Source organism: Podarcis tiliguerta (assembly GCF_965153285.1).
Source record: "Podarcis tiliguerta genome assembly, chromosome: 2".
Taxonomy (NCBI): domain Eukaryota; kingdom Metazoa; phylum Chordata; class Lepidosauria; order Squamata; family Lacertidae; genus Podarcis; species Podarcis tiliguerta.
Window position 1 is genome coordinate 70,716,980 of NC_139535.1, and position 27,671 is coordinate 70,744,650.

At 42.6% G+C, this 27,671-nt stretch overlaps 1 protein-coding gene and 2 long non-coding RNA genes across 9 annotated transcripts in view; 2 read left to right on the forward strand and 1 right to left on the reverse strand.

Moving 5' to 3' along the window:
- Positions 1 to 3,053, reverse strand: part of DPYSL3 (dihydropyrimidinase like 3) — a 54,772-nt gene extending 51,719 nt beyond the window's left edge. The window contains exon 1 of one of the 2 annotated variants that reach the window (XM_083430814.1): positions 2,233 to 3,053. In XM_083430814.1, coding sequence (XP_083286940.1) covers positions 2,233 to 2,589 — 357 coding nt within the window. In that variant the 5' untranslated portion in view covers positions 2,590 to 3,053. The remainder of the gene's footprint in view (positions 1 to 2,232) is intronic. The other variant, XM_083430815.1, reaches the window with a different exon arrangement.
- Positions 1,315 to 20,881, forward strand: LOC310673068. 6 transcript variants are annotated; one of them, XR_014508792.1, is made up of 5 exons: positions 1,315 to 1,579; positions 1,885 to 1,961; positions 5,012 to 5,983; positions 16,294 to 16,378; positions 17,529 to 17,827. It is a non-coding gene; the product is annotated as an uncharacterized lncRNA (long non-coding RNA). The 6 variants fall into 6 exon arrangements; XR_014508793.1 differs by having other exon boundaries at positions 1,331 to 1,579; positions 1,885 to 1,965; positions 5,818 to 5,983; XR_014508794.1 differs by having other exon boundaries at positions 1,571 to 1,965; positions 5,818 to 5,983.
- On the forward strand, positions 6,456 to 9,960 carry LOC310673105. The gene is made up of 2 exons (XR_014508856.1): positions 6,456 to 7,711; positions 9,744 to 9,960. It is a non-coding gene; the product is annotated as an uncharacterized lncRNA (long non-coding RNA).
- Positions 20,882 to 27,671: the final 6,790 nt, after the last annotated feature.

The window sequence follows — 27,671 nt, forward strand, 5'->3', positions numbered from 1 at the left end:
CATTTGAAGCCATGTCCACATGACATCAGCCACAATCCATATGTAGTTTCTTGAGAAACACTGCTATTTGATATATTTTCCCTCAAATCAGCTTTCATCTGATTTGAAAACGTAATCCACAATCATTTCACAATTAAGGTGAAGTATGTACATTTACATGCACAGATGACAGCTCCATGAGCAGAAGCTGAGGGTGAGTGGGTTGTAGGCTTGAGGAAAACAAACAAGTAATGTGCATTGGGTGAAGACATCCTTGCCCCCTCTCTGGTGTGCACAGCAACTTGGCAAATGTGACTTAAAATACAGCAGGGAGGATGGGGACTACAACCTTGCTGCATTTTAAGCCACTAATGTGTACATTGCCTTAAAGGAATAGGTATCACTCACCTGTCACCTGTATTCTAGCCAAGGCTACAAACAAAACATGAGCTCAAGGAAACAGACTGACCAAAATCAGAAAAACGCACCCCTGATTTCAGGTACCAACTTTTGTTGGTGTCAGCTCAGAGAAGATTTCCTGAAATATAACTGGGATGGGGTTAGAAGGCAGGACACTTATTTTTAGTAGTTCTCAGGTATTTTTCCCGTTTTGCAGTAGGTAAGACCAACGGAATATAAAGGCTATTTATAAATGACTTGGAAATTCTTGGATCCCAAAAGAATGCTTAAAGGTAAAGGGACCCCTGACCATTAGGTCCAGACATGGCCAACTCTGGGGTTGCGGCACTCATCTCGCTTTATTGGCCGAGGCAGCCGTCCTACAGCTTCCGGGTCATGTGACCAGCATGACTAAGCCGCTTCTGGCGAACCAGAGCAGCGCACGGAAACGCCGTTTACCTTCCTGCTGGAACGGTACCTATTTATCTACTTGCACTTTGATGTGCTTTCGAACTGCTAGGTTGGCAGGAGCAGGGACCGAGCAATGGGAGCTCACCCTGTTGCGGGGATTTGAACCGCCGACCTTCTGATTGGCAAGTCCTAGGCTCTGTGGTTTAACCCACAACGCCCCCCGCGTCCCTAAAAAAAGAATGCTTAGGCCACTTTTAAAACCTAAAAGGGTGCATGTAACCTCTAAAAAAAGAGCTCTTACTTCTATGATGCAATATTTAAGGTGTTCCTGTTTTATTCAGCTGCTCCTTATAAGGTCAAACTTTTGAAAGTCAAGCCATTTAAATTAAGTTCCAAGTTCATCCTTTTTATGAAGAAAATGGGGAGGACTGACTTTAAAGTAACCAATCCTGGCATAAATTGACTGCATTCTCTCCTGATTGGCTTACTTGACCATTCTTGGAACATAGGACATAGAGCTTTTAAGTTAATAACTTTAAAAATGCTGACACTCGGCTTGTGCAGTACAGGCTGATGGCAAAGAAAAGCTGTCTCTCCCTTTTTCTCTTGAAAAGAAACAGAAAAAAGTTGTAGAGCCTCCTCTTGGTTAACCACAACCTCTGTGAGCAATAAAGAAGATTCAGCATATATACAGAGCAGAATGAGCAACTGATTCATTCACAGGGATGGTGAATAATAATTAGAATGTGGTCACGTGACCTCTACAATTAAGATCCAGGCGCCACTAAGAGTATGTAGAGTTGTTTCTTACATCTCTAAACCCTGATATCTTACCAGAATTACTCCTAGCTGCAAGGGCTTATCGGGAACGTCAGGAAACACACGGCAGAAGTGTTGAAAAGATGCCTCATCCACCCATTATTTAGTTGCTAAGTTTATTTTTCAGGAGGAAGGGGGGGGGCGCTAGGGGCCTCTCTCTCTTAGTAACCGTCTTAACAGCCATCATCAACTTCGGAACAGGCCGTAAAAATGTACGGCCAAGTAGGATTCGTGCCGTTTTGTTTTAACTTCTGTTGAATTTTAACCGCTTCACAGCTTGACGAGGGCGAGATGTTCGAAAGATGCTTCGGACGTTTCTCAAGAGGGCAGATCACGCACAAGCCCAGAAAGAAGTAAGTAGTTTTGTCTCGTGTCAGCCCAGCTGCCGAAGGCTGCGATTCGGGGGCGCTTTACTCGCGAGTAAACAGGTTCCACAAAGAGCCGTCGACACGAACACACACATTACACACCCCTCCAGATCAGGCTGCGGGTCTCCCTCGCCCTCATCGCCTCATCTTTTGTTTCCCATCTCAGAGATGCCACCCACCGACACCCCCGCCCCTTTCCGCGGTCCCCCTGCCTCCTCTCTGACCCTTGAGGGACTCCCCATCCCACCCCCTTTACCTTGTAATCCTCGTAGTCGAGGTTTTGCAGGCGCTCCTTGCTGGAGCGGGCCCGGATTTCGACGCTGCGGGCCGGGGCTTCGTCCGGGGGCGCGTCGGGCTCCGGCGGGGGCTGCTGGGGCTCCTGCTGCCGCGACGGGGCTCTCCGGGCCCCTCTCTGCCCAACGCTGAGCGCCGCGAAGTCCAGCGTCTTGCTCTCGAAGGCGCCCTCCACGCTGCAGAACATCCCGCCATACTTCTGGCGGGGCACTTGGTCGGCGGTGCCCGGGCGCGCCAGGTACACGGGCAGCTCCTCATCCTCCTCCTGCTGGTGAGGCTCCCCCCGCTCCCGGCCTCTCCGCCTGCCGCTCGAGGTCATGGCCGCCGCAGGCAAGGCAGCGCCAAACAACGCTCGGGAGCCCAAGCAGCCGCCGCCGCCGGGTGGCAAGTCGAGCCCCTTTCGCCTGCCTGCGAGGAAGGAGAAGGAGGCGGGAAAGGGGGAGAGGACGCCTCAGCCGGCTCCTCTGCCGCAGCCGCCGCGCCTCAGCTCAAGCGCGGAGTGACTGGCTGACGGGGAGAGAGGGAGAAAGAGCGCCTGATGGGAGGGAGGGAGAGAGGGAGGTGGCGGCGGCGGCAAGGCTGCCCGGCCGGCCACGAGGACTTTTCCTCACACGACGAGCACCGGCCGCCGCTGTCGTGAGGGGAAAACGGCGCCCGCTCTTCTTAGGCTGCGTTTGTGTAACGGCAACGGCGGGCACCTGAAGCGCCCGGCGTCGAAGCCCTCAGGCAGCAGCGGCTCGCCTCCATCCTCGCGACGTCCCTGACAGGACGGCCTACTTTTTTTTTAAATCTGTGTCTCTTCTTCGCAGTAGTTTGTTGGGGGAGGGGAGAAACGTGCCAGGAAAGAAACTTCACCGGCTGAACTTCTGCTTTTCACACAAGTGCTAAGGCGTGGGGTTGGGAGAGGGAGAAGTGCCAATTTGGATAAAATATTTTTTTTGGGGGGGAGAAATAGGTCACATGATGCGGTGCAGGCACCCTATTTGAATGACAATACCCATCAACTTTGGGGGGTCCTGGCCCTCTCAAATATTTTAGGGGGTGCACGAAGGGAACTCTGCCCCCAGGAGTTGGCTCCTAGGGTGAGAGGTTCCTTATGCCCCCTACATCAGGTGTGGGGTATCTGTAGTCCTTGAGATGTTGCTGAACTACAATTTCCATCATCTCTCTGGCCATTGGTGAGAGGTTCCTTATCTGGACCTCCTGTGTTTTTAATAGGCACTGGACTTGCAGAATGGAAGGAGGCATTTGGTGGTTTATCAAATGTTTGCCCGAACCTCTTTCCTGGGTTACTTCTACTGTGCACAACATGCATAAATGTAAGAAACATTCATAACAAATACAAGTCTTAACATACGGAATGCTGCCGAAAATGGCAGTTGGTGTCAAATAGGACTTTAGCAAGTGGGGCTTGCGAAAAAACGACCTTCCAAGGCATTTGTAGCGGCCAGGTGGGCCAAATTAGGCCCATGGGCCGGAGATTCCCCTATGCTGCCACAGCTCACAACCAGTGACATCCTACCCTATTGTGACTGAATGTGCAGGCAAGTTAGGTAGTACTTCAGGTAGAATCCCCATGCCTTCCAACAACCACATTGTGGGCATATGTTCAGCAGGTGCCATTTTTCCTGGCATGGAGATGCAGGGATGGGGCCACTGCACCAAATGAATTTCTATACACCATGTAGATTTTAAAGTTACAGGAAGATTGCAATCGAAAGGTAGCAAGTTTGGGAGTATTTTATTTCTAAAATAAAACATGGATACCTCTCCTCCTAAATCCCAGATGTATGGAAGCTGAGTGCAGTTATTTAGTAACATAAGGAAAATGTTCCCTGCCCATGTTCTACATTATTATTATTTATTACATTTGGATACCACCCTTTAGCTGTAGATCTCCAAGAAGTTCCCAACACAAAACTACAGTATAAGACCCCCCACAAAATACATAATAAAAACAGAAACAACCCAATAATCACCTCTTCCACAACACATCCAAAAGGGCATTGGATGACAATCAGCCCAAGGCCTGGTTGAAGGTGAACATTTTTGCCTGGTGCCTAAAGGCAATGTAAGAGAGAGCAGTCCACAACTGGGGAGCCACTGCAGAAAAGGCCAATTCTTGTTTTGCCTCGTCATCATTACTCCCCGAGGCCAGGAACTGGAACTGATAATAGTTTTAGCTAGGGTTGCCATATGTCCTCTTTTTCCAGGACACATTCTCTTTTTCATGATGAGAGTCATAGAGATCCACAGTTAAAAGTATAAGTCGGCAAATGTGTCTTCTTTTTTGCTCTTCAAAATATGGCAACCCTATCTAGCTCAAGAGAGCATAATGAAGGGATGTTATGCAGAGTTTCACTTTTATCCATGAAAGTTTAAGGCATGAAAGACTGCTTGGGACTGAGGCCTCTTTTTTCTTCCAAACTGAAGTTTATTTTCTAACAGAAGCCATGATTTTATATTTCCACACGCATCTATAATCACAAGACTTATAGCTAAATTAAATCATATCTCTCCCTAAATAAAGATTTTGAAGTAAAGACATGATGGTACAGCATGCATTCAGAATCTCACTGAGGTCAACATTAGGCACATAGATAATAACACATTTGCTTAGTGAAAACTATAGCTTACCAGAGGCTCACTTATAATTTGTAGAGTTGCTACTGTTAAGAATTGCATGAGAGGCAGAAATCAACAGATGTATCTTTTCCCATCCATATATCCATGCCAGGAAGGACTTGATGTATTGATTTTTGCCTGCCTATAGTAACTTTTAAGGTAAGGGAAATTCTGTTCCATAAAAAGACAGTAGTTCTAAATACCTCAAGGACCACCTCTCACAATGTGAACAGACCCAGACCCTGGGCTCCTTATCTGAGGCCCTTCTTTGTGTGTCTTCTCCACAAGAGGTGTGCAGGGTGGCAACACAAGAACAGTCCTTTTGTGCGGTGACTTCCCATTTGTGGAATGCTGTCCCCAGGGAGGCGTGCCTGGCACCATCATTATATATCTTTAGATACCAGGGCTTTGGCTTTTGACTATCTGTGGCTTTTAAAAGTGATTGGGATGTGTTTAATGCTTTTATCTTTTCCCTTGGTTTTAATGTATCTATGTGAGATTTATTGTATGTTTGTTTGGTTGTAAGTTGTTTTGGGTTGCCCTAGGCAAGATAAAGCAACTGATAAAATGAATGAATGAATGAATGAATGAATGAAGGCAACTTCACATAAAGCAGAAAATAGCAACACACATAATCATATTTACTTGCAATTTATTTTTTTACCTGCAAACTATATTGATTAAATAATAAATATGCACAGATAGAGTTGTATGATACAGTTTGTTTATGACACTATTAAGTTAATTCCATCAGACTATTGTAATGATCAAACTGTTTGTTTTGACTACTTGATGACCAAGTTTGCTTTTTGTGGTATGGTTTAGCATAAATGTTAAAGTGCATCATAACAACAGGCTTCAAAGCTCTGTGTTGCTAAGTACTTTTTTTTTTTTTTGCTCCCACATCGTGCAAGTCTTTAAGGTTCCACCGTGCCCTTCGTTGTTTTTGCTAAAATGGACTGACATGGCTATGCTTCTGGAAAATGTGCAGGCTTGATTACTGTAAACCAAAGTGTGACAGCTACAAGTTTCATGAATTCTCAACAAGCTGCTGCTCTAAAGTAAAAAATAAGGATTCATCTGAGACAGTAAGTTGCAGACATACAAAAATGTTGGCAAGCTAGGAAACTGCAAATCCTGCTCCACAGCAAAGCATTCCTTAAATGTGTGACAAGGTAAAAGGAGTGAATCATAGAATCATAGAATCATAGAGTTGGAAGAGACCACAAGGGTCATCGAGTCCAACCCCCTGCCAAGCAGGAAACACCATCAGAGCACTCCTGACATATGGTTGTCAAGCCTCTGCTTAAAGACCTCCAAAGAAGGAGACTCCACCACACTCCTTGGCAGCAAATTCCACTGTCGAACAGCTCTTACTGTCAGGAAGTTCTTCCTAATGTTTAGGTGGAATCTTCTTTCTTGTAGTTTGTATCCATTGCTCCGTGTCCGCTTCTCTGGAGCAGCAGAAAACAACCTTTCTCCCTCCTCTATGTGACATCCTTTTATATATCTGAACATGGCTATCATATCACCCCTTAACCTCCTCTTCTCCATGTGAAATGATGAATCTGCACATCTCGCATGCAGTATTCACCAAAAGAGATTTTATTGTTCCCAAATGCACGTTAAAATCAAAGATAACTCTGGACTGCTTACCATCGTTATTTTCATGATGACTCCATTTTAAGTTGTAGTAATTCTTCCTTGTGAAAGATATAATGCTGATATTGAACTCACATTATAATCAGTGTTACAAGAACCCAAAGAATGTACAGTCTTCAACACCAATAAGTTTCTATAACTGTCAAAGCCACTACTTGTGGAGTGTATGTGTGTTTGTGTGATTACATAATACTGTGTGAATGCATAATACTGTACATATTATTACAATTATTCAGTTACAATATTTACTCGAGTCTAATGCACCATCAAATCTAATGCACACCTCAATTTTCATAACTTTGAAACAAAACAAAACAAATATTTGCTGGTGAACGTAAATGCGCCATTGAATCTAATATGCACCTTAATCTTTGCAATGTAATTTGGCCAAAAAAAGTGAGCATTAGATTTGAGTAAATACGGTATTAATGATATACTTTTGCTCCTATATAAGGACTTCTTTAAAACAATTCAATGTCACATTTACTCTTACTGTTATTCAGACAGCAACTGTATACCAAGAGATTAGTCATCATCTTTCAGTGGTCTCTGAATCCATTGCATACATTTAATCATAATCGTAAGAGTTAGTAGGTAGAGCAGAATAGGGTTCATATGGTTTTTATCAAGTGATCATGAGAACACCATAGTCACTGTCAAAATAGCATCTTTACCATGCAGTCACTGACTACACCAGAAAGGTCCTGGATTGCAATTTATTGATAGGGAATTAAGGATTACGGATCTCTTGTGGAAAAACAAATAAATGCAATTTCAGTGTATCAGGAGAAAGCTGCTAGAATCACAGAGAGAGCTGCCCTGTGTGGTGAGCAAGTGACCTGCCAAATGGCAGCTTTTCAGTGAGGTACCCTCTGGTCCTGTACTGAGTCTCCCCACTCAGGCTAGCCATTGGATCCTTCTGGACAGGAGGGAAAATTGGATTCCTGCTTGAGGAATGAAGTCTTTCTGAACAGCAGGATATTATTGTATCCTTAGCCCTGTCTCCCAGTTTGTCCTTTGCTTCTGCACCATAGTTGGTCTTTTAGTTCTTGCTAACTTTATTTCTCTTTACTCCTGGCTTCTGGAATGTCCCACAACTCTTAGTTCCTAGCTCACTTCAGATGGTTGCCCATACTAACAGATTCCTCTATTTGGTATGTAAGTGGGTGAAGAAAGGGTAGTGTAAATGAATCTCTGCGTGCCCAAAGGTAGAATCCATTTATACAGTCACAAGCATCCTGTTTAATGTTAGACACTACTGTAAAAACCATGGGAGTCTCCTGTGTACACAGCTCAGTTTGCGGTGTTTTTCTTTCTGTGCACAGTTATGTGAATTGTCCCTTATGAATGTTTGCATGAAAATATTTATTTATTATATACAGGGTGGCCCAAAAGTTGGTATACTGCTTTAGAATCCAGTTTCTTTGTTCTTGACTCAAGTTCTTATCATTAGCAATCTCAGTAAAGAAAAATAATCCATTGATTGATTGAATGTATAGCTACTTTTGGGCCACCCTTTATTATATCACATACTTACAGTCTGCCATCCAGAACTGACCAGATCTATAACTTCAGCTAGAAAGCAGCAGACCACTCACAGGGCTCTGACTGCTAGCAGTTTTTTGTTTTTTAAAAATTTCTCAAGATCTGCTGACTAGACTTTCATTGACTAGACTCAATGACTGTGCAACATAACACAACAGCCATTCTCAGAGATAATTGTCAGCATGTCTGGTTCCCTCTCCTACTCCTGCTACTACCATCTCTGACTTATTCGCATGACTGAATGTCATCTGTGAAGCTGATGTCAGAAGCCACAATGAGTTTTGTTTAGGAAAAGTCTATCAGTGATTAGTAAGATTCACAGGAGAAAACTCTCAAAACAATAAATTCTTCCTCTCGTACACACCACTGTCTGTATAACGGACTCCAAAACCAACAATGGTCTGTGGGTAAGGAAAATAATGGAATGGAATGGAATGGAAACAAATGATCACTAAATGAGCCCTGATTTTCACCACCCACTGCATAGTAGAGATTCAGGCATGTTTTTGTTTTTTTTTACTCTTTAAACAGTTTTTGTATTTCACAATACAAAGGGCTATTTTCCATTGCACACTTAAAATAGCAAATGTTGGGTAAAAAAAAAAAGACTCTGTGGACTTAGGCAAAATAGTACTTTTAGGAACATCTTCTGGAGAAAGGTAGGTGTGAACAGTGCAAGGGACAGACTGGGAGGCAAGTTTAGGGGAGCAGCATTTTTTTCCTTTTCCCTTTGTACAAGCCACCCAGGGAAGTTAGAAGTAGCTGCTGTCTGGATTTCCTGCGCAAAGTGATATTGCCGCCAAACTAGATATGATGATTGTTACACAGTTTGCTCATACACAGTTGAGGTTTCTTGTTTCTTGTTTGTTTGTTCGGGTGGGGAGAAGCTGGATCAGGACCGTAGCATGTAGAGGAGAGAGCTTTAACACTTCCCCCCTCCATATATCCTGATTGAACTCTCTCACTCTGTGCCGCCTGACTGTCCACAAAGTTCCCAGTCCAGAGCCCTCTGTAGCACAACCACACCACCTTGGTTATAGTATCTCATGAGAACGGCAGATCAGGTACACACTACTGCAAAGAGGAAAGAAGGGAGCATCATATTGAGGTTGGGGGGTGGGAGAGGAAGTTGATTAAGCGGCAAAATATCCAGGATTGGCGCTGATAGACTTTCAAATAGCAGCATCTTAACCAGACAGCCATGCAAGAGCAGCTAATGGCTCTGTCTCAAAACCTCATTATTCTGTTGCATTACTTAAATGGATGACAAATCTCCAAGTGACTCCTTTTACAGTATTATCGTCTGAAATATTAATAATGTCAAAGCTGTGTGTGCTACTTGACAGTACCAAGCACAATCCAATTAGAAGATACAAATATTTCTCAGCATTAGCCTCATTTCCAAATGGCTTAGAAATTGTCCATAACTACTCAGTATTAGGAGAGAGCAAAAAAGAAAAGGCGGGGTGTGCCATTAAGGATGGGTCAGTAAGTAGAAATGCTCATGTTCAGTGTTAGAAAGAAAAGGGTGGAATATTTTAATAGTACTAAGGTGGAGCAGGAGGGACCATGGCTGGAATGAGGAATAATAAAACAGTTGCCTAACAAGCATAATGTAACTGTGTGTACTATATATTTCAGAATAAGAATCCTGGAAATGGAGAACTAATCAGGGCAGGATGCAGCCAAATATGATTAGTTTTAAAATTAACAGCCAAAGTCTTGACAACCTGGAAAGGAAGTGAAATTCTCCCAAATGCAAAATGACTACACTTATTCCAGAGTCAACACTAAAAGAATTGGGACCAAAGGGATATCTACACATAAGGCTTTCCCTATAGAAGTTGTTGTTGTTGTTGTTATACCCCACCCAGTCTAGGCAGTTTACAGCATATATGAAAGCAGTGCTTTAAAAAAAAATAATGTTTAGGGGTACTCTCATTTTGACTCAAGAAAATCACCAGGAAAGTAAATGAAGCTGCCATCGGAGGTAGTAACAATGGAACTGACCATGCTAGATTCCAACTCCTACTTCACACATTAAACGCTTGCTTCCGTCTGAGACCGTGACAGGAAATGAGGCCGCCATTGGGGTAGCAACGGAACTGACGATTCACCGTGCTAGAGAAGAAACTTAAAAAATTATTTTTTTTAGTTTCTTCTCCCGTTAGATTCACAAAATGGTTAGGGGTATGCGTACCCCTGCGTAACCCCAGAAAAAAGCACTGTATGAAAGCATAGTAAAACATCAAAAATTAAAAAACTTCCTGATACAGAGCTGCCTTCAGATGTCTTCCTTTTGTAGTTCTTTATCTCCTTGACATCTGAAGGGAGGGGGTTCCACAGGGAGGGTGTCACTACTGAGAAGGCCAAACAGAAGAATTCAGCTGCCATCTGTACTTTTGTTGTCATGTGCTACAACCTTTAATGCATACACTCCAACATTTCTCTGATGAAAATAGAGACATCTTAAGGAAAAGCAGGACATTCTCTGATCAAATCAGAAACTGGGATGGCTTCAGTAAATCCAGGACTGTCTCTGGAAAATAGAGACACTTGGAGGGTCTGTTACTGTATGCAGTCTGTATGTAGCCTGTACTTCCTTGCATACGTCAGGCAAGCATGTGCAGGATGTAAATGTGGGTATTATTTTGCTTGTGCTATCTTGGTGCACTGCACTGACAACACAATCTTATAAGTTTACTCAGAAGTAGGCCCCACTTACGAAGGTAAATGGGTATAGAATTGCAACTTAAGTGAGCATGTTTGGGATTTTCCCATCCCTTCAGGAAAAAGCCATAGTCACATTTAAAATTCTAGTTTAGTTTCTGAGACTTAACATACAATACTTTGAACTCCTGCCCTATAATGCCATATTCTTCATTCAGCAACCCAATTCTTTTTCATGTCAGATTGCTTTACAGAAAAGTAAACTAATTTTTAAAATGCTTACTTTAATGGAAATGACAGAAATACTATTTCAGCATCAGACACTTGGAAATGCTTAGAAGCTCCCAAGTGCTTTGCAAAAAGCAATTCATAAGAACAACTATGAATGAGGAAGAATTGTCCAGCCTTCTTCAAAATATCCTTTAAGCCAATCCCTTTTCACAGGAAGATTAGTTAATGAAATGAGACATAACCACTCCACATGGTATGGTGTTCTATAATTTTTTGACTCCTAGAATTCATTGTCCATTTTCTTTGTTGCTTGTTGTGGGTCTGCTAGCTAGGTTTTGTGAAAATTGAGAATAATTTTTAACTAAAATGTCTTTATGAACTTGTCATGGGGGAAAAAACCACTTGATTTTCACCATAATTTTTAGTATATGTAATTGTGGGAAACATTTCTTACATTTTGCTATTATGCAAATGACAGAAACCAAGTTACTAATAGCAAATTCCTGTTGGTTTACTACTCTGTCTGTATGTCCCCTACCAAGTCAAGATGGAATGCCACAACATATTTTCTGGTGTTTTGTCTAATTTCAGCGTCTCCCACAAATGATTCGTAGATGATTCATCAAAACATGTGTTATCAAACACCTCTTTATTTTTAGTAGACCTCTTTTTCCAAACTCTCTATAGTAAGCCAAACTGTGTGATAAAAACTGAATGGAGATCAGGAGGAAAGTGGAAACACTGCAATTATCAGCTTCCTCTTTACGTGCAATCTGGCTTTCCTAACAAGTGGAAACCTTGGTGTTATCAGGAAATTAGGGCCCAGTTTTCCAGAGTGTGTAATTTTTGCAAAGGTCGTTTCTATACAGGGGTACCTCGGGTTACATACGCTTCAGGTTACAGACTCCGCTAACCCAGAAATAGTACCTCGGGTTAAGAACTTTGCTTCAGAATGAGAACAGAAATCGTGCTCCAGCAGTGTGGTGGCAGCGGGAGGCCCCATTAGCTAAAGTGGTACCTCAGGTTAAGAATAGTTTCAGGTTAAGAACGGACCTCCGGAACGAATTAAGTACTTAACCTGAAGTACCACTGTAAAGGGATTAGTAGAAGGCAGCCTTGGGCATCAGTTAGCAGTACAGAGTCTCAAGCAGAGATGTGCTCTCCCAATCCCACATGTTCCCAGCATGTTCACACTCCTGTCTCAGTGACGTCTACTCCATCTCCACAGAATGGAAGATGGCAGGATACCCAAGGGTGTAATCTACAGGGAGCCAGCTTCAGGCACCAGGCCCGTTGGCAGACCAACTCTGCATTGCAAAGATGTCTGCAAGCATGACATGAAAGCTGGCAACATTAACCCCACCATGTGGGAGTCCCTTGCAGTCAACTGCAGCACTTGCAGACAAACAATCAGGTTGTGTATCCACAGCAGTGACCAGAGGAGGAATGACCGCTGGGAAGAGCGCAGAGAGAAGAAATGCCATGGTGCATCTGCAACAGCACAACTGGACGCCTTCATCTACCCCAGGTGCAACAAAACACATCTCTCCCTCATCACTCTCTACAGCCACAGCAGGCGCTGTAACTCTCCAATGGTTTGACTTCACCCCTGAAGGTGCATTCTCCAACAGTTTAAGACAGGTGGGGAACCTCAGGCCCAAATGTGGCCCTCCAGGATTCTCTCTCTGGCCCATGGAACTCTCCCCAGACCACACCCCTCACTGCCCTTCCTTTACAGCACAAGTGTTTTTGGCTGCCTGCAATGTGCCCTTGAACTTTGGCAAACTCTTGTTTGTCTAGATGGGAGACAGCAGTATATATTAGTGTGTGCAGACTAACCTGCACAAAGGTAAAATTCACATCACTCTCAAAAGGTGTCCCAGAAGGGAATCTGGTCCTCGTGCTGAAAAAGGTTCTTCACTGATGCTTTAAATTTTTAACAAAAAAAAATGATTCCTCTTCAAGCAGCAGCAATAAGCAACCCACTGATGCCCAGTAGGAATGCCCAGGGCCATTGTAAGGCGAGGTGGTGAGGGATAACTGCTTCGTGTCCACTGATGCATTTTTAACTTTACAAAGAATGCACATTCAGCTTGTCTTAACATATAAGACATAACTGAGTTGTGTTAAGTGGTTCTGACTTTGCATTCTTCATTAAGAACTTGAAAAGTGTTTTGCATTATCAGTTTATCTCCAACTATGCCAGCATTTTTTGCACACACACCCCAACAGAGGGAAGGTGCCACAATCTACCTCCTACCCACTACCTTTAGCCTAGTGCTGTCAACTCTGACTCACAGAGGCCTTTCTCAGCCCTGCTTTGAAATCCTCTAACGGGAGATGCCAGAGTTTGGACTTTAGGATTTTCTGCTTTCAAAGCACTTGCTCTACCACTGAACTATAGTCCATCCTCAGTAGTGTAGATCTCAGCTGATATTTCAACTCAAAAGTGCTTATACGGTGCAGTGATTTTTTTAAAAAAATATTAGTAGCATCCCTCCCTCAGATGTAGGTCACCTCAGTCGAAACCAAATGGAGCACTGTGGTATAATAAATCTAGTTTTTATTCTTGCTCTATTTTACATTGGGCATGAGAGTTATTTATAGACATGAAGGGACAATTTCCCCATCCCTGAGTCTTAATGTTTCTGGATTGTCTCATGTGGGTCAAATGATTTAGGTGCTTGGAGAATAAAATATTTTGGTGATTACACACAAACAGCTGCTTTCAGGGCCATGACCACAACATTCCTCTTAATGTTTGTCTTTAAGTCAGTTACATCCTGTCTTATACCAGCTGCACTTTATCTTTGTTCCCAAAGAAGAAGAAGAAAGCTAACATCAGGTAAACAGTGCTGCTCAGTATTTGTTTTCCAGACACTTTTGCTCAGCACTCCACACCATATTAAGGGATGAAGTGCATTTGTGTCCCAAGAAGTTTAGGATGGTGCATGTGGTTCTCCCCTGAGAGGTGGGTTAGACTGAGAGTTCAGGACTGTCCCAGAGACACTTAGTAAGCTTCATGCTGGATCAGGGATTTGAACTTCGGTCTTCACAGCCCTAGGCCATTGCTGTATCTTAGGCTTCTCCAACCTGGGCCTTCCAGCTGTTTTGGACCAGAACTTCCATCAATCCCAGCCAGCATAGCTGGAGTGCACTACAGTGGTACCTCGGGTTAAGAACTTAATTCGTTCTGGAGGTCCGTTCTTAACCTGAAACTGTTCTTAACCTGAGGTACCACTTTAGCTAATGGGGCCTCCTGCTGCCGCCAAGCCACCACCACACAATTTCTGTTCTCATTCCTAAAGCAAAGTTCTTAACCCGAGGTACTAATTCTGGGTTAGCGGAGTCTGTAACCTGAAGCGTCTGTAACCCAAGGTACCACTGTAGTTAGGAAAAACTGCTCTGACTGCTACACCATGATTTTTGTCTCATCCTTTCACAATTACCTAGAAAATATGAACTTCTTGGAGGAAGGGAGATAACACAAAAGAAATAAGGAATAATACCAAGGAAATAACTGCCTTCCCGCACACACATACTCCTTATTCATCCCAAACCAACCATCTGAAAGTCAAGTCCTTGGGAGGAAATTCCTCTTTTCTCTGCTACCACCACATCAGTGGGAAATGATATTAAAATGGTTTTCTGGTGGATCTGGAGACAGCACCCTTTCGTAATTGTACACAGAAGACAAGTAATGAGGGAATAACCCGATTGGCATAGCTGATATATAGCTAGCACCATAGATCATCTATTGAAAATGCAATAAAGGGAAATTACGATGGGAAGGACACTGTAATTATATATTTCCTCTTCTAAGAAAGTAGGCCTGGCAGAAGGGCAGCCCTCGGCATTTTGCGCAGTTAGGAATAATGTTAACAATAACTCAGAATTGTTAAGGCTGAAAGTGAGCAGAGTTTTTCTTTACATTGCTATGTCTCCTGCACTACTTCTCATGTCCACCTTTCAATGGTTGTCCTACATAGCCAAAACAGGATGTGCTGCACTGTTGTGTCTTCATGTTGCATCTTCAAAGCAAGATACTTCCACTGCTACATTGGGAAAGTGATTTGAATCCTGATCCTATGCTTTGCACCAATGGGATTCACCCTAGAAAGAGCTTTATGAAGCGACCAAACACAGGCAGTCTCCAGAATCTGTTTGGCCTTTTGTAAAGAGTCTGCCAGCGGTTAATCTGATGCACGACTCATTTCTCCAAGCAATGTCAGCAATTCTGTCGTGGTCCACCCAAGCAAATATATTTATTTTGTCACTTAAAGGCTTAACTTGGCAAAGAATTCAAGGGCATTTCAGTGTCTTGATCCCAGCTGGTCGTGGATCACCAGGTTAAAGCAATGAGCTTTAATCTTAGGTTAGCATATGCTTCTTCAGAGCCAATATTACATTCCTAAGAAATTATAGTTATTTTTATTATTGTACTGTATATAAATAGCTTGTTGCATTTGCATTCATTTCATGCTTGAGGAAAGCAATACCATGCAGTGACTGCATGAATGATCAGGGGGCTGTACCACCACCGTGGAGGCCCCCGTTGCACCCATTTTAAGTACAGCAGAGGAGACGCTCCTGTCAGTGTAATCTCCAATGGTTGCCACCACACAAGGGTGCATATAAGCCTATTAGGAACTTCAAGAAGTCAACTAGTAAAGAAAAACACCCCAGCAAACAGAATTAAAATGTCTTCCCAGAGGTCTATTAGAAGATTCCTTGTTTGCTTTACAAGTTCTCACTACAAATTGTGTAACACCACTAACATAGCTAGTGCTATGACCTTCTAACATAGCTAGGTTATGACCTTCAGTGGCCAGACTGGGATTTAGGCTTATGGCTGGCATTTCTGAAGACCTGCCTCCTTCTATATGAAATTGCTTATCCACTGAAGTAATCAGTGCAAGCCCTGCTCCAAGTCCTCCCATTTCAGAGGCAAAGTAGGTGGTGAAGGACCCTTGCATTTGCAGTGCCCAGTCTTTGGAACACACACGGCAGAAAAACTGAGTCAGTGCCATCTTTTACACATCAAGGCATTTTCCTGATGGCTGCTCACTGTTAGTTGCCCTGCTTCTCAGACTTAGTTTTTGATGTGTTCGGGCATATGGTTGGGTTTTTGTTTCCATATTTCCATGTATTAGCTGATTTCTAAAAATAATCGTCTGATCTTAAATAAGCCATCTTGGGCACTAAAAGATGGGAAGGCAGATATGAATGTTTGAAATAATAAATACTTGTGATTATGTTTATATCCTGCCTTTCTTCCATGGAACTTAAGATGACATGCACAAGATTCCCAGCTGGCCTCCTGTCTGCTCAGTGACCCAGACCTTCAGCAAGGCTGCTACAGGATGTTTCTTCAGGTAATGCTACAGCTGCAGTAATGTGTCAGGAGCATATGGATCTGCCTTCTGCCAGATCCATCTCACTCAGTATTTGTCCATTTGGTCAGATGGGTAGCTCAGTTGGTTAGAGCGTGGTGCTGATAACACCAAGGCTGCAGATTCCATCCCTGTAAGGGAAATCTGCATATCCCTGCATTGCAGAGGGTTGGACTAGATGATTGTCAGGGTCCCTTCCAACTCTATGATTCCATAATTCTATGATTTAGCTCAGTATAGGCTGGAGCTCTCCAGGTCAGAAATATTTCTTATCACCATCCTTTTTAGATGGAGATGCTAAGAACTGAACCATGTGCTCTACTGATGATCAGTTATAAGGCCAGAGTACCTCCACCCTGACCCTTCACCAGGAGAAATGTGTTGTGTATGAAACAGCAGAATCCACCTCAGTAAGACAAGGGATCTTATCCACACAATTTCCAAGTTGTTGGTTTTTCCCCCAATACAAGTTTCATGATCTGCTTCCCTTCCAACCCAAAATTTGTATTCACCTCTCTCCTCAAATTAGCATCTCCTTGTCCCATGCAAAGCCCTGGAGTAGAAACTGTCTGGTATGCTCAGAAAGTGACTCTGTCTTACATTAAGGAAAAATATTAAGCGTAAAATAAGTAAATATTTTATTTAGGCTAGCATTATAAACTGGAGGGTTTTTACAGGGAACAATGAGGCTTTAAATACCAGGATGCAAACCATTTATTTCCATTGAAGGCATGAAAAACAAAGCTGATCCCACTTTCATTGTTTGACAGTTTGTTTCTAAAAGCAAATTTCTAAGTATCTCAGCCTCTGGGATGGAGGAGAATCGTATGTTCAGCATTTGGAGTTTATTTTTTAATGCTTTGCACTTGAAAGAAGAGACATGCAAAAGAAAGCCTACAGAGAGACATACTTTTGGCCATCAAATGAACCTAGATATTGGCAGAAGTTTGTTTTGAGAAACAACGGCTGCTGGACAAAGTAGGAACAGATGAAAATATGTTTAAGTTCTTTATATTCTAAAACAGAACATGTTGCATGTCAGGAAAAACAGATGTTCTAAATGCTGTGAACTGAATCTCAGATTTTTATTTTTTATTTTAAGCCAAAACCTTTCCTACTGCTTTTGTTTCAGGTGCTGGAGAGATTCATCAAAGAAGAGGCCCCACCCAACCCCCTTTTCCTAAACTGCTACTTATCCAAATTGACAACATTTCCACCACTTACCCTTGGACAATTCTTTATTCTACATATCTGCTTTGCCACATGTCACCAGGAACAGGAAAACATGGCCAAGAACTGACTATGTGAGGCACAGATTTATTTATTTTTTAAGGAGGAGGAGAGGGTGAATAAAAGTAGAATCATTATTGTTTAAAGCCATCAGCATAAAGCAGCAGGAGAATTAGCATGAATTAACAAGTTCTCCTAGGATATAGTGTATAGTTAGTAGGAGTTGCCAACCTTTGTTGGCACATTTGGAATTTTGGAAAAGTGCCGTGGGTACCAATAACATAGATGCTGTGGGGTGTGTGGCATAATACGAAACAATGGCTATGGGAGAGTAACATTAACACAAAATGGCTGCCACATCCAAGAGAGCGGAAAAAGAGGCAGGACCTCGGAATGATGGGAGCATGCCACCCTCAGCCCCTTCCCCACCAATGGGAAAGTCTCCTACATCATCTACCACCACACTCTCCTAAAGAAGCTCTTTGTCCCTCTCCTCTGTTCATAATGGAAAGGGGGTAGGTGCCCAGGCCCAGCATCCAATGAAACCTGGCCTTGTTAAGGGGTGTGTTCAGTATGGGAGAGGCCAAGACAGTGGAAACAGGAAGACCAATCTGTTTCTTGTGCATTGTGGATTTTTGAGTGGATATTTATTGAGGCCTTTTGCAGGTGCCATAGGAGGTACTGTTGAGCATGGGTGCTGCATTGGCAGTCCCTGGAAGGTACTGTAAGGCTGGGAAATCTCATGACTGGAGATCAGATGTGGCCCTCCAGGTCTCTCTGTCAAGCCTTTGGGATTCTTCCCACACCAGACTTCCTACCTCCTCTACCCTGCAATACCCTCCTTACTGGCCCTGCAATACCCTCCTGAGTACTTTTGCCTGGATGAAATGTGTCCCTGAATAATGTCTGGATGGAGGGTGGAAATGTGAGTGTAGAAACCACTGACATCTGTATAGATTGCAACCCACTGCACAGGGACCACATCTGTTGTCTTGCCCACTTTTTGCCTCTGGCCTCACCCACTGCTCCAAAGCTTGCCCATGAGGGAACGCTTCCTTTAAGCTGAGATGTTTTCCTCATTCCTGGTGCAGAGATAGATCAAGTAGTGGGCTATCATTGCAGCTTTATGGACTCCTTCAGGGAAGAGGTGTCCAAAGAGGGAAGAAGATACCGTACCTTAGAGAAGATTGCTGGGTTTATTGTCTTAGATCAGACATAGGCAAACTCTGGCCCTCCAGATGTTTGGGACTACAATTCCCATCATCCCTGACCACTGGTCCTGTTAGCTAGGGATGATAGAAATTGAAGTCCCAAATATCTGGAGGGCCGGAGTTTTCCTATGCCTGTCTTAGATACATTTAAATGAATCATTTTCATGGAAACACTACTACTGTGTTTCAGTTCATTAACTCATGGAGTATTTTTTGTGGGCGGGAATAAAGTTATAATCTCACCTCTGGGATGAATTTACCCCAAATTAAAAATGGAGAGGAAGAAATCCATAAAAGAAATGCACATTTGTGGAGAGTATTCAGTGGCTCCTCCTGATTATACGAGCCAAAGAAAGCTGTCTGCCTTCATCAATCAAGCAAGACACTGAAGCTCTGGGATTTAGCAAGAGGAGCTGTGGAGATGAAATGAATGAGCTCAAAGTCTTTGGGCATTTGAAGAAGCTGTTCGGGAACTGGGCCAATGTAAGGCACAAAAGGCTCCAGGCAGAGTGAGAGATGCAACGTGGCAAAAATGAGAACACACCACAGATGCTACATTCACAGCCAGTAGTGACTTACTCAGAGTAATGCTCCTACTCAATACATTTAAGGCTAGCATTCATGTCTATCCTGCATTCATTTGCCCTTGGCCTCCTCCTTTGCAATGGTCACCAAATAGCACTAAGAGGATGGGATTGTAAAGAAAAACCCAGTCTGCAGAAATAACCAAATTGGGGACAAAAAACAACCCTTAGTCTAGCTACTAACAGCAAATATTTCTTCCTTAGGGATTGCTACAATAGGTTGCTGTGCTGCTAAAATCCATAGAGTATGCCTGTCACTCTAAGCATCCACTTGGCGAATTCAGTTTGAGGTTGTGCATACGAAAGGCAAAGTTCTTCAGGGAAGTTGTTCTGGGTTTGAAATATATTGGCACAAACAGAAAAGCCACTGGGATGGAACATTATCAACATGATTAGTGTGGATTTCTTCTCTTGCCCCTCCAAAATCATGAATATTGTTCTTGACAAAGCCAGATTGGGGCTATGTGTAGACATAACCAGAGCCTGGAAGCTTTGTTCATTTTTACGTTCCCATTGCCAGTGGCTTGGCACTGGAGCTACAGCTAGAAGGTTCTGTTCTGCTAAGCAGGACAAGGCAGAAGCCTAAGATCCTAGTCTTTAGACCAGGCCTGGCCAATCTGGAGGCTTCAGAATGCCTACCAATATCAGAGGCTCATGTTAGTAGTACCTTAGGTTAAGAACTTTGCTTCAGGATGAGAACAGAAATCATGTGGCGATGGCGTGGCAGCAGCAGGAGGCCCCATTAGCTAAAGTGGTGCTTCAGGTTAAGAACAGTTTCAGGTTAAGAACGGACCTCCAGAATGAATTAAGTTCTTAACCCGAGGTACTATTTCTGGGTTAGCGGAGTCTGTAACCTGAAGCGTATTTAACTTGAGGTGTATGTAACCCAAGGTACCACTGTAATGGAACACTCAATTACTTATAAGTGTCCCTTTCTAATATACAAAGGAATTCATACTATTTAACCAGCACAGGCTGAGGGTTTTGCAATATAAATATTTGGCAAAGACTGTCATTCCTTTGGGCTTTAATCAAGTATCCTGGAAGCTGCAGATTGCCTTCACTGATTTTCTCTCTTTCTCCAAAGTGACATATGAATCAGCACATCCATGTAGCCTAGGCTTATCTAAAAAGAACTCTTGGAAATTCTTGGAAGAGAGTGACAGCATGGGTCTTTGAACGTTCTCTTGGAAATATACATACAAAGTGGAAGTGGCTTTGCTGACCTTTTACGAAGAATGTTTATGGGAGAGTCAGTCAGTGTAATTACAGTAGGATTTTCTTTAATTGTAACTGTGTCTATTTGTTTTAGGGGCACATAAAAGTAGTTTTACATTGTGCATAATAAATATGCATGCATTAGTTTCCAAGTTAAATTCTACCTCCACTTAAAAGAAACTAAAGAGGAAGGGATGGGAGTGATCTTTGTTTGTCAAAACAGCTCCTTCAGAGCTAGATGGACCAAAAGAGTACTATGTAAATCAATAAAGTAAATTTCAAAGTCATCATTGCATTATGGAGCAACATAAACTACTAATTGTGAATCTTTCAAACTATCAAGAAACTCACAAGAACCAGAGTATTTACTATTTGGTTTACAGCACAAGCAAAACAGAGTTTTTAAAAGATGTTACAGAAGCACGATTATAGGCTGTAAGCAACTAGCCTTTTCTTCCATCAATATTATCCAAAGCAACCATTTCCAGAGGAGGCCGGCATATTAGTCTCTTGCAGTTGTGTGATACTTTAAGAACTAACTTATTAATTATGACAAAAGCTTTTGCTTCATCAAATGCACAAATGTTATCCTGAGTTGTAGGTGTGATATATTTAACATAATTTGTATGCTATTTAATTGGCTGAAACACCCCTAAAAAAAATCTTAAATCTTCATTAAAAATACAGATATAATTTTTAAAACACCATATATGCATAACAATGTGTGTGTATAAATACTATTTGTTTATTTTATTTTAAGTATTTATACACCACTTTTCGTCAGAACAGATCACAAAGCAATTTACAGAAAAGGCAAAAAATTAAAGGCAATATGCTAACCATCAAAATCCGTGGTTACAATATATAAAACATCATATTCCATAACAGAGATTTCCACTCAATACACTAATACTCAGTATTCACATCTACTAACATGCCTGTGCCTTAGGCATTCTGCACCTGCACACAATCACCCACACTCACATATTCCCAACAGTTACAGAAACCCAATAAAGAACTGCAACCTAAATAAGCTGTACAATAGAAGTGCTGTTTGGACTGGTTTCTTCCTTTAGGGCCTGTGAGCCCTAAAGGAAGCCTATACATACATACATGGTTGAGGAGGGAAATAGTAAACAGTAAAGCCAGAAGGAAATTAAAGGCAAAAAAGTGTTTGTTGATACATTTCATTTCAGCTTCACTGTTTACGATTCCCCCACCCAGCCATGTATATAAATACCTAAAACTCAAGACAGCACTTCATGCAATGAAGTGCCAAAAGACTGTTTCTTTCCAAAACAAGTTATATTTATGCACAGAGTTTTGTTTAAGCAAAGAGGTTTTCTATAAAGCATTTTTACAAATATGCTGATGGGTCCTCTTTTACAGGGACCTAATAATCTAATGCTAATGTGCTGCAAATTATAACATCCTGTACAAATTTCTTTATTTCCCATTACAGCACTCTTTGTTTTACATTTCCGTATTATGCCAAGATCGAGGCTACAAGCCACAAATAACTTGCTCTAGAAAAATCTCAGTGTGCTATTGCAGAGCAAATAGCAGACACAGCGTTTCCACACTATTCCATTACCACAGGCAAAGCCTTCTTTCATATACCTTATGCCTTCTGTATGATTTTTTTTTAATTAACCGCTCTTTTTCTTGATTTTTAGGTCAAGAACTAGGGCAGAACACACCATTTGACAAAAAGACTAAAATCCTACACATACTCAGTGGAACTTATATATAAATAGATATGCATAGTATTAAGATTATGTTATTGCCTTCATTGTACACTTGGATTTAAAGAGAGGAAAAACTATTTTAAATTAGTATTCTGCAAGCTGAATAGAAAACTAGTTACTATGGGATAGGTAGGACTTCCACCTATTTTCTGCTTCTAGTGAAGTCACTGAGTATATTTGCTAGTCCCCCCCCCCCAAGATGTATATTGATTGCAGTGGTACCTCAGGTTAAAAACTTAATTCGTTCCAGAGGTCCGTTCTTAACCTGAAACGGTTCTTAACCTGAGGCGTGCTTTCGCTAATGGGGTCTCCTGCTGCTGCTGCGCCACCGGCACACAATTTCAGTTCTTATCCTGAGGCAAAGTTCTTAACCTGGAGCAACCACTTCCTGGTTAGCGGAGTTTGTAACCCGAAGCGTCTGTAACCCGAAGCATCTGTAACCCGAGGTACCACTGTACTAGATAACTGTAGCAAGTGTTGGGAACTTCCATTCCACTGATCTTATTAGGACTGCCAGGCCATTTGACCAAGCCATATTTAGCCATCATGACTGATAGCGTTCAGGGCCAGCACTATAATATATAGCTATGTGGCTCAAGCAGCAGGCCAGGTGGGATTGTTAACATCATCATCATCATCATCATCATTTAGATTTATATACCGCCCTTCATCTGAAGATCACAGGGGGAGTTACAACCTAAAAACGCACAATACATAACAAAATAACTGAAAAACAATACCCCACCCCAACACGTTTAAGAGGCCATAGATTGTAAAATCAGGCAATGGCCTTGGGGAAGCGGAATGTGTTTCCCTGGCATCTAAAGAGATGTGATGAAGGTGCCAGATGAGCCTTCCTGGGGAGAGAATTCCACAAATGGGGAGCCATGGCAGAAAGGCCCCATTCGTGTGTTGCCACCCTCTGGACCTCTCATGGAAGAGGCACGTGAAGAAGGGCCTCAGATTAACAGTGCTTGCCACAGTCATGGCATCTCAGTCACAATGGCTTGCTTCCTTACACAGGATCCCTTTCTCAGAGCACAGCACTGAGGCATAAGGAAGGCCCCAGAAATCCTGGGAGGTAGCAAATGGCAGGTAAGGAGTGAGACAATGAGATAGTAAGTGGCTGGATGGAGAATAGTGGCACAAGGTCGTGTGGGCAGAGGAAAAGGGAGAAGTTAGTGTCAGTGCTGTGGCCCTGTAGCCACTAACAGACATAAAGTATACTCCATGAATTTATCAAATCACTTTTTAAGATCATCCCCAAATCTCATTGTAGCGGGTATAAACAGTGCCATTCTCACTAGCCATCCCATGAGAAACAATAGGCTGTGTTCCAGCTCCTACCATGTGTTTGGTCAGTTATTCTTAAGTTTATAATGCACATAGCTTTTAAGATTGACAAAGGACTAGGGGTGTGGAGCAGACTACAATTTCAACAAATAAGAATACTAAAGTCTCTTAGCTCAAAGGGGTGGGGGTTATTGTTGTGGCTTGCAATCTGTGATTAATGGCTTTCCACAAAATGCCACGGGCATCTCAAAATGCCTTTCCCCCCCAGTTATTGAGGAGATATGAGGAATTCTATGTGGAACGGAAGGTGTTCAGAAACTCAAAGCCTGTGCTGGAATGTGCCTCTGGAAAGAATGTCTGGATCCAAGGGTGGGAGACAGGTTGTCTCTCACACAATTTGAAGGCCCAGCATGCAATTAACTGAGAAGAATAAGTCCTGTTATTTATGCAAAGAATGAATGATGTATGAGCTGACTCACTAGCCCCTTATACAAAAGCACAGGGAACACATCGGGGCACCGGTCTTTTTTTTTTTTTTTTTTGCTAATGGCTCCCAGGCTGCATTTGAGTTGTAAAGACATAGTAAAAGAGTTAGGTCATCACAGTGCAGCCCAGAGGTAGGAAGGCACTTTGTTTGCCTCATAAAGACTGGCCAGTTTCTCCTGCAACTGCCAAAGCTTGGGGTATTCTGAAGATTAGCTAGGATACTGACAACAAATATTTCCTCCTAGTCTTTAATCCTGCTAATAAAATGCTGTGGCCTTGGAATGACATTGAGTCTGTGAGCCGGGAGGCCTCCTGTTACTTTGGTGCCTAAGAGATATAGCCGAGAGATTGAAGGCACAGGAATGCACATCCCAGCTGGCAACTCTTGACTGCTCATTTTTAAAGGGTTGTAATCTTGTGTCCTGAAACTCCTGGCCAATCTCGTGCCCGGGATTAGGGAGCGTCATTCATGCCAACTGCCATTGTTGGCAAGGGCACAGGCTTTAAAAGGGGATTAGACATACTGATAAGGCTATTGAGTGCCCCTAGTCACATTGGCTCTGTACTACCTCTGGAATTAGAGGCAGTTTGCCACTGAATACTAGTTTGGGGGAATCAGGAGCAGATTATTATTATTATTATTATTATTATTATTATTATTACCCTGCCCATCTCGCTGGGTTTCCCCAGCCACTCTGAGTGGCTCCCAAGAGAATATTAAAACATGATAAAACATCCAACATTAAAAACTTCCCTAAACTGGGCTGCCTTCAGATGTCTTCTAAAAGCCATGTACAGTTGAACCACCGTTTACGTAACCCTCTGGCCTATTCTCATGTTGGTTCCCTCCAGATATCGCACAGAGAAAGCACACAAAGAAGGGCCTCAAATGAGGATCACAGGGTCCAGGTTGGTTCATAGGGTGCTTGCGGCGCTTGCGGTATTGTGGTCCAGAGTCGTTTAAAGCTTTATGGATCAAAACCAACATCTTGGAAATAAGTAGGGCTTCGTTGTTGAAGGTGCTTATGCCTAACTGTCCCTAAATGACCAGTGCTGGAAGATAGCTAAGGATCACAGCTTCTACCATGAAATATTTTATTTTTGTTATGGGAGGCTACCTAAAAATGGCCCTAGCAATTATGCAAAATCTGCCTCCAATGATAGGACTGCTAATATCAAAGAAGCAATTATAAATTTGACAGAATGGAGATAAACTGTACAAGTGAGCAGATGTAAACCTGTTAAAGTGAGAATGTACAGCAGGGGTCAGCAAACTTTTTCAGCAGGGGGCTGGTCCAATGTCCCTCAGACCTGGTTGGGGGCCGGACGGGGGGGGGGGCGGGGAATGAACGAATTCCTATGCCCCACAAATAACCCAGAGATGCATTTTAAATAAAAGCACACATTCTACTCATGTAAAAACACGCTGATTCCCGCACTGTCTGTGGGCCGGATTTAGAAGGCGATTGGGCAGCATCCGGCCCCCAGACCTTAGTTTGCCTACCCATGATGTACAACATCATCTGACTTTATAGCTTTGTGTTTTGACAATTTAAATGCTGGGTCGGAATTACAACTATCAGCATACCTGAGCTAGTTGACTTGGTTCTTTGCTGATCAATGGGATATTGATGGTTTTCTCACTTATGGATCAGGAGGCTTAGGTGGTTCATAAAGATTTACTTCCATTGGATCATATTATTATCTTTATCTTCTTTTGGAATAATGGGAGAGCTAGAGTAACTTTAGAGAGCCTGGCTATCAGTAGAGGTGATGTAATGAGGAATAGCCATGGCATTGCCTTTTGGACAACAATTTTGCTACACCTTCCCCGGACAGGACTGGGGGTGAAGAACAGAAAGGCATCAGGGTTGGGGCTGTGCAGATGCATGAACATTAAGCAACTAACTGACTCCTTCAGGGTGTTGGCACAGACCTAACCTCAATGCCACAGCACTGTCCTGCCCCATTGATGTAAACTGTAGCGTTACCAGCTTTGGGAGAGCTCTGGCCACTCTTCTCTATACCCTAAGCTTAGCAAAGAACGCTCCCAAGTTATTTCAGGTTCTTTTTAATGGGCAAAGGGACCTCCAGGTTAAAGGCCATCTGGTACTTGTTTAGAGTAGATATGGCTATGTCTGCCTGTTTCATCTGCCCCCACAATACAGCTGTAATCGGTGTGTAATTAGGGAGTCTTTAATCCACAGATTATCAACTCTTCTCCCTGAAGACCCCATCTGTTGTGCTAGAGCTGAAGAAAGAAAGCTTTACATCTGTGAACTGGGCTCTGGTTAGAAGTTGTGCTTTCACAAGGTCTTCATCCGCGTGCAAAATGGTTCTCTTTTGTTGTCTGCCACTGGAAAAAGATTTAGGCCACGGAGGATTATTAAAGTTAGGCAGCTGCGTTTATGCTCCTAAACATGTGGCTTGCTTCTTCAGTCATAGAAAATACAGCAGTTCCTGGGGTTTGGGAAGCTCCCCACGCCATTCCCTTAGGAGAAACAGTATTTCTGCGCTTCACAAATCTAAAGCACTTACTGTCACAATATTGCGTGTTCTTCCTCCTTGCATGTTAAGTTGTTCTCACATTGTAATCCATTGCAGCATACGAGACTCTTTGTAGCATATTTGCCAGTGTCAGGTCCTGCTTTCAAGCTTCGCATAGACATCTGGTTGGCTGATGTGAGAACAAGATGCTGGACCATGTGGGTTATTGGCCTCATCCAGCTGGCACTTCTCATGTTCTTATGACACCCTGAGAACTGTTACTATATTTATTCCACTGTATTGTGTCCGTCTTTTGGTATAAGTTCAACACATGCTTCATTGACAGGGCGTTCATAGGAGAAAAAATGGTGTTAATGCTCAGAAACATCTCTCCCCCGAAATAGACAATGTTCCCCACAAAACACAAAAAATAACTTTTTTTAAAAAGGGAGGGACAGAAGGTATTGACGGGTGCCAAGAGAGATGTCTGAGGTCACTGTAGCACCGATGGGCACCACATTTGGGACCCTGGCCTGATAACATTTGCTAGGCATGCAATCCTTAAAAAAAGAGTTAACTTTGTCATCAGAATTAGTTTGTCCTGTGAAAATGCAGGTTCTCCATATGCATAAGTATCATTTCTTATTTTCTTCTGCAGCCAGTTTTGGTTGGCTAAGAATGTTACAAATGATTCTGCTGAGATATCCTTGGAAATGTGTTTGGACTGTGCTTCAAAAGCTTCAAATCTGACCTATTTGCTTTATTTCCCTTAGCAAACATAAACTTTAAGGATGTCTTGCAGAGTCTTACACACTAGATTCAGAATGCTTTAATTTACAGAGATGGTCCAGACACTACAAAACTTCAGTGACATTTAGATACATTCCAGATCCCATGTTATGTGTTTATTCCCTTAGCAACATTCACTGTTATAAAAGATCATTTATTATTTTTTTAAAAAAATAAATCTAAAACTATAGTGCCAGAATAATTCGTTTCCATTTATATAATTCTTTTT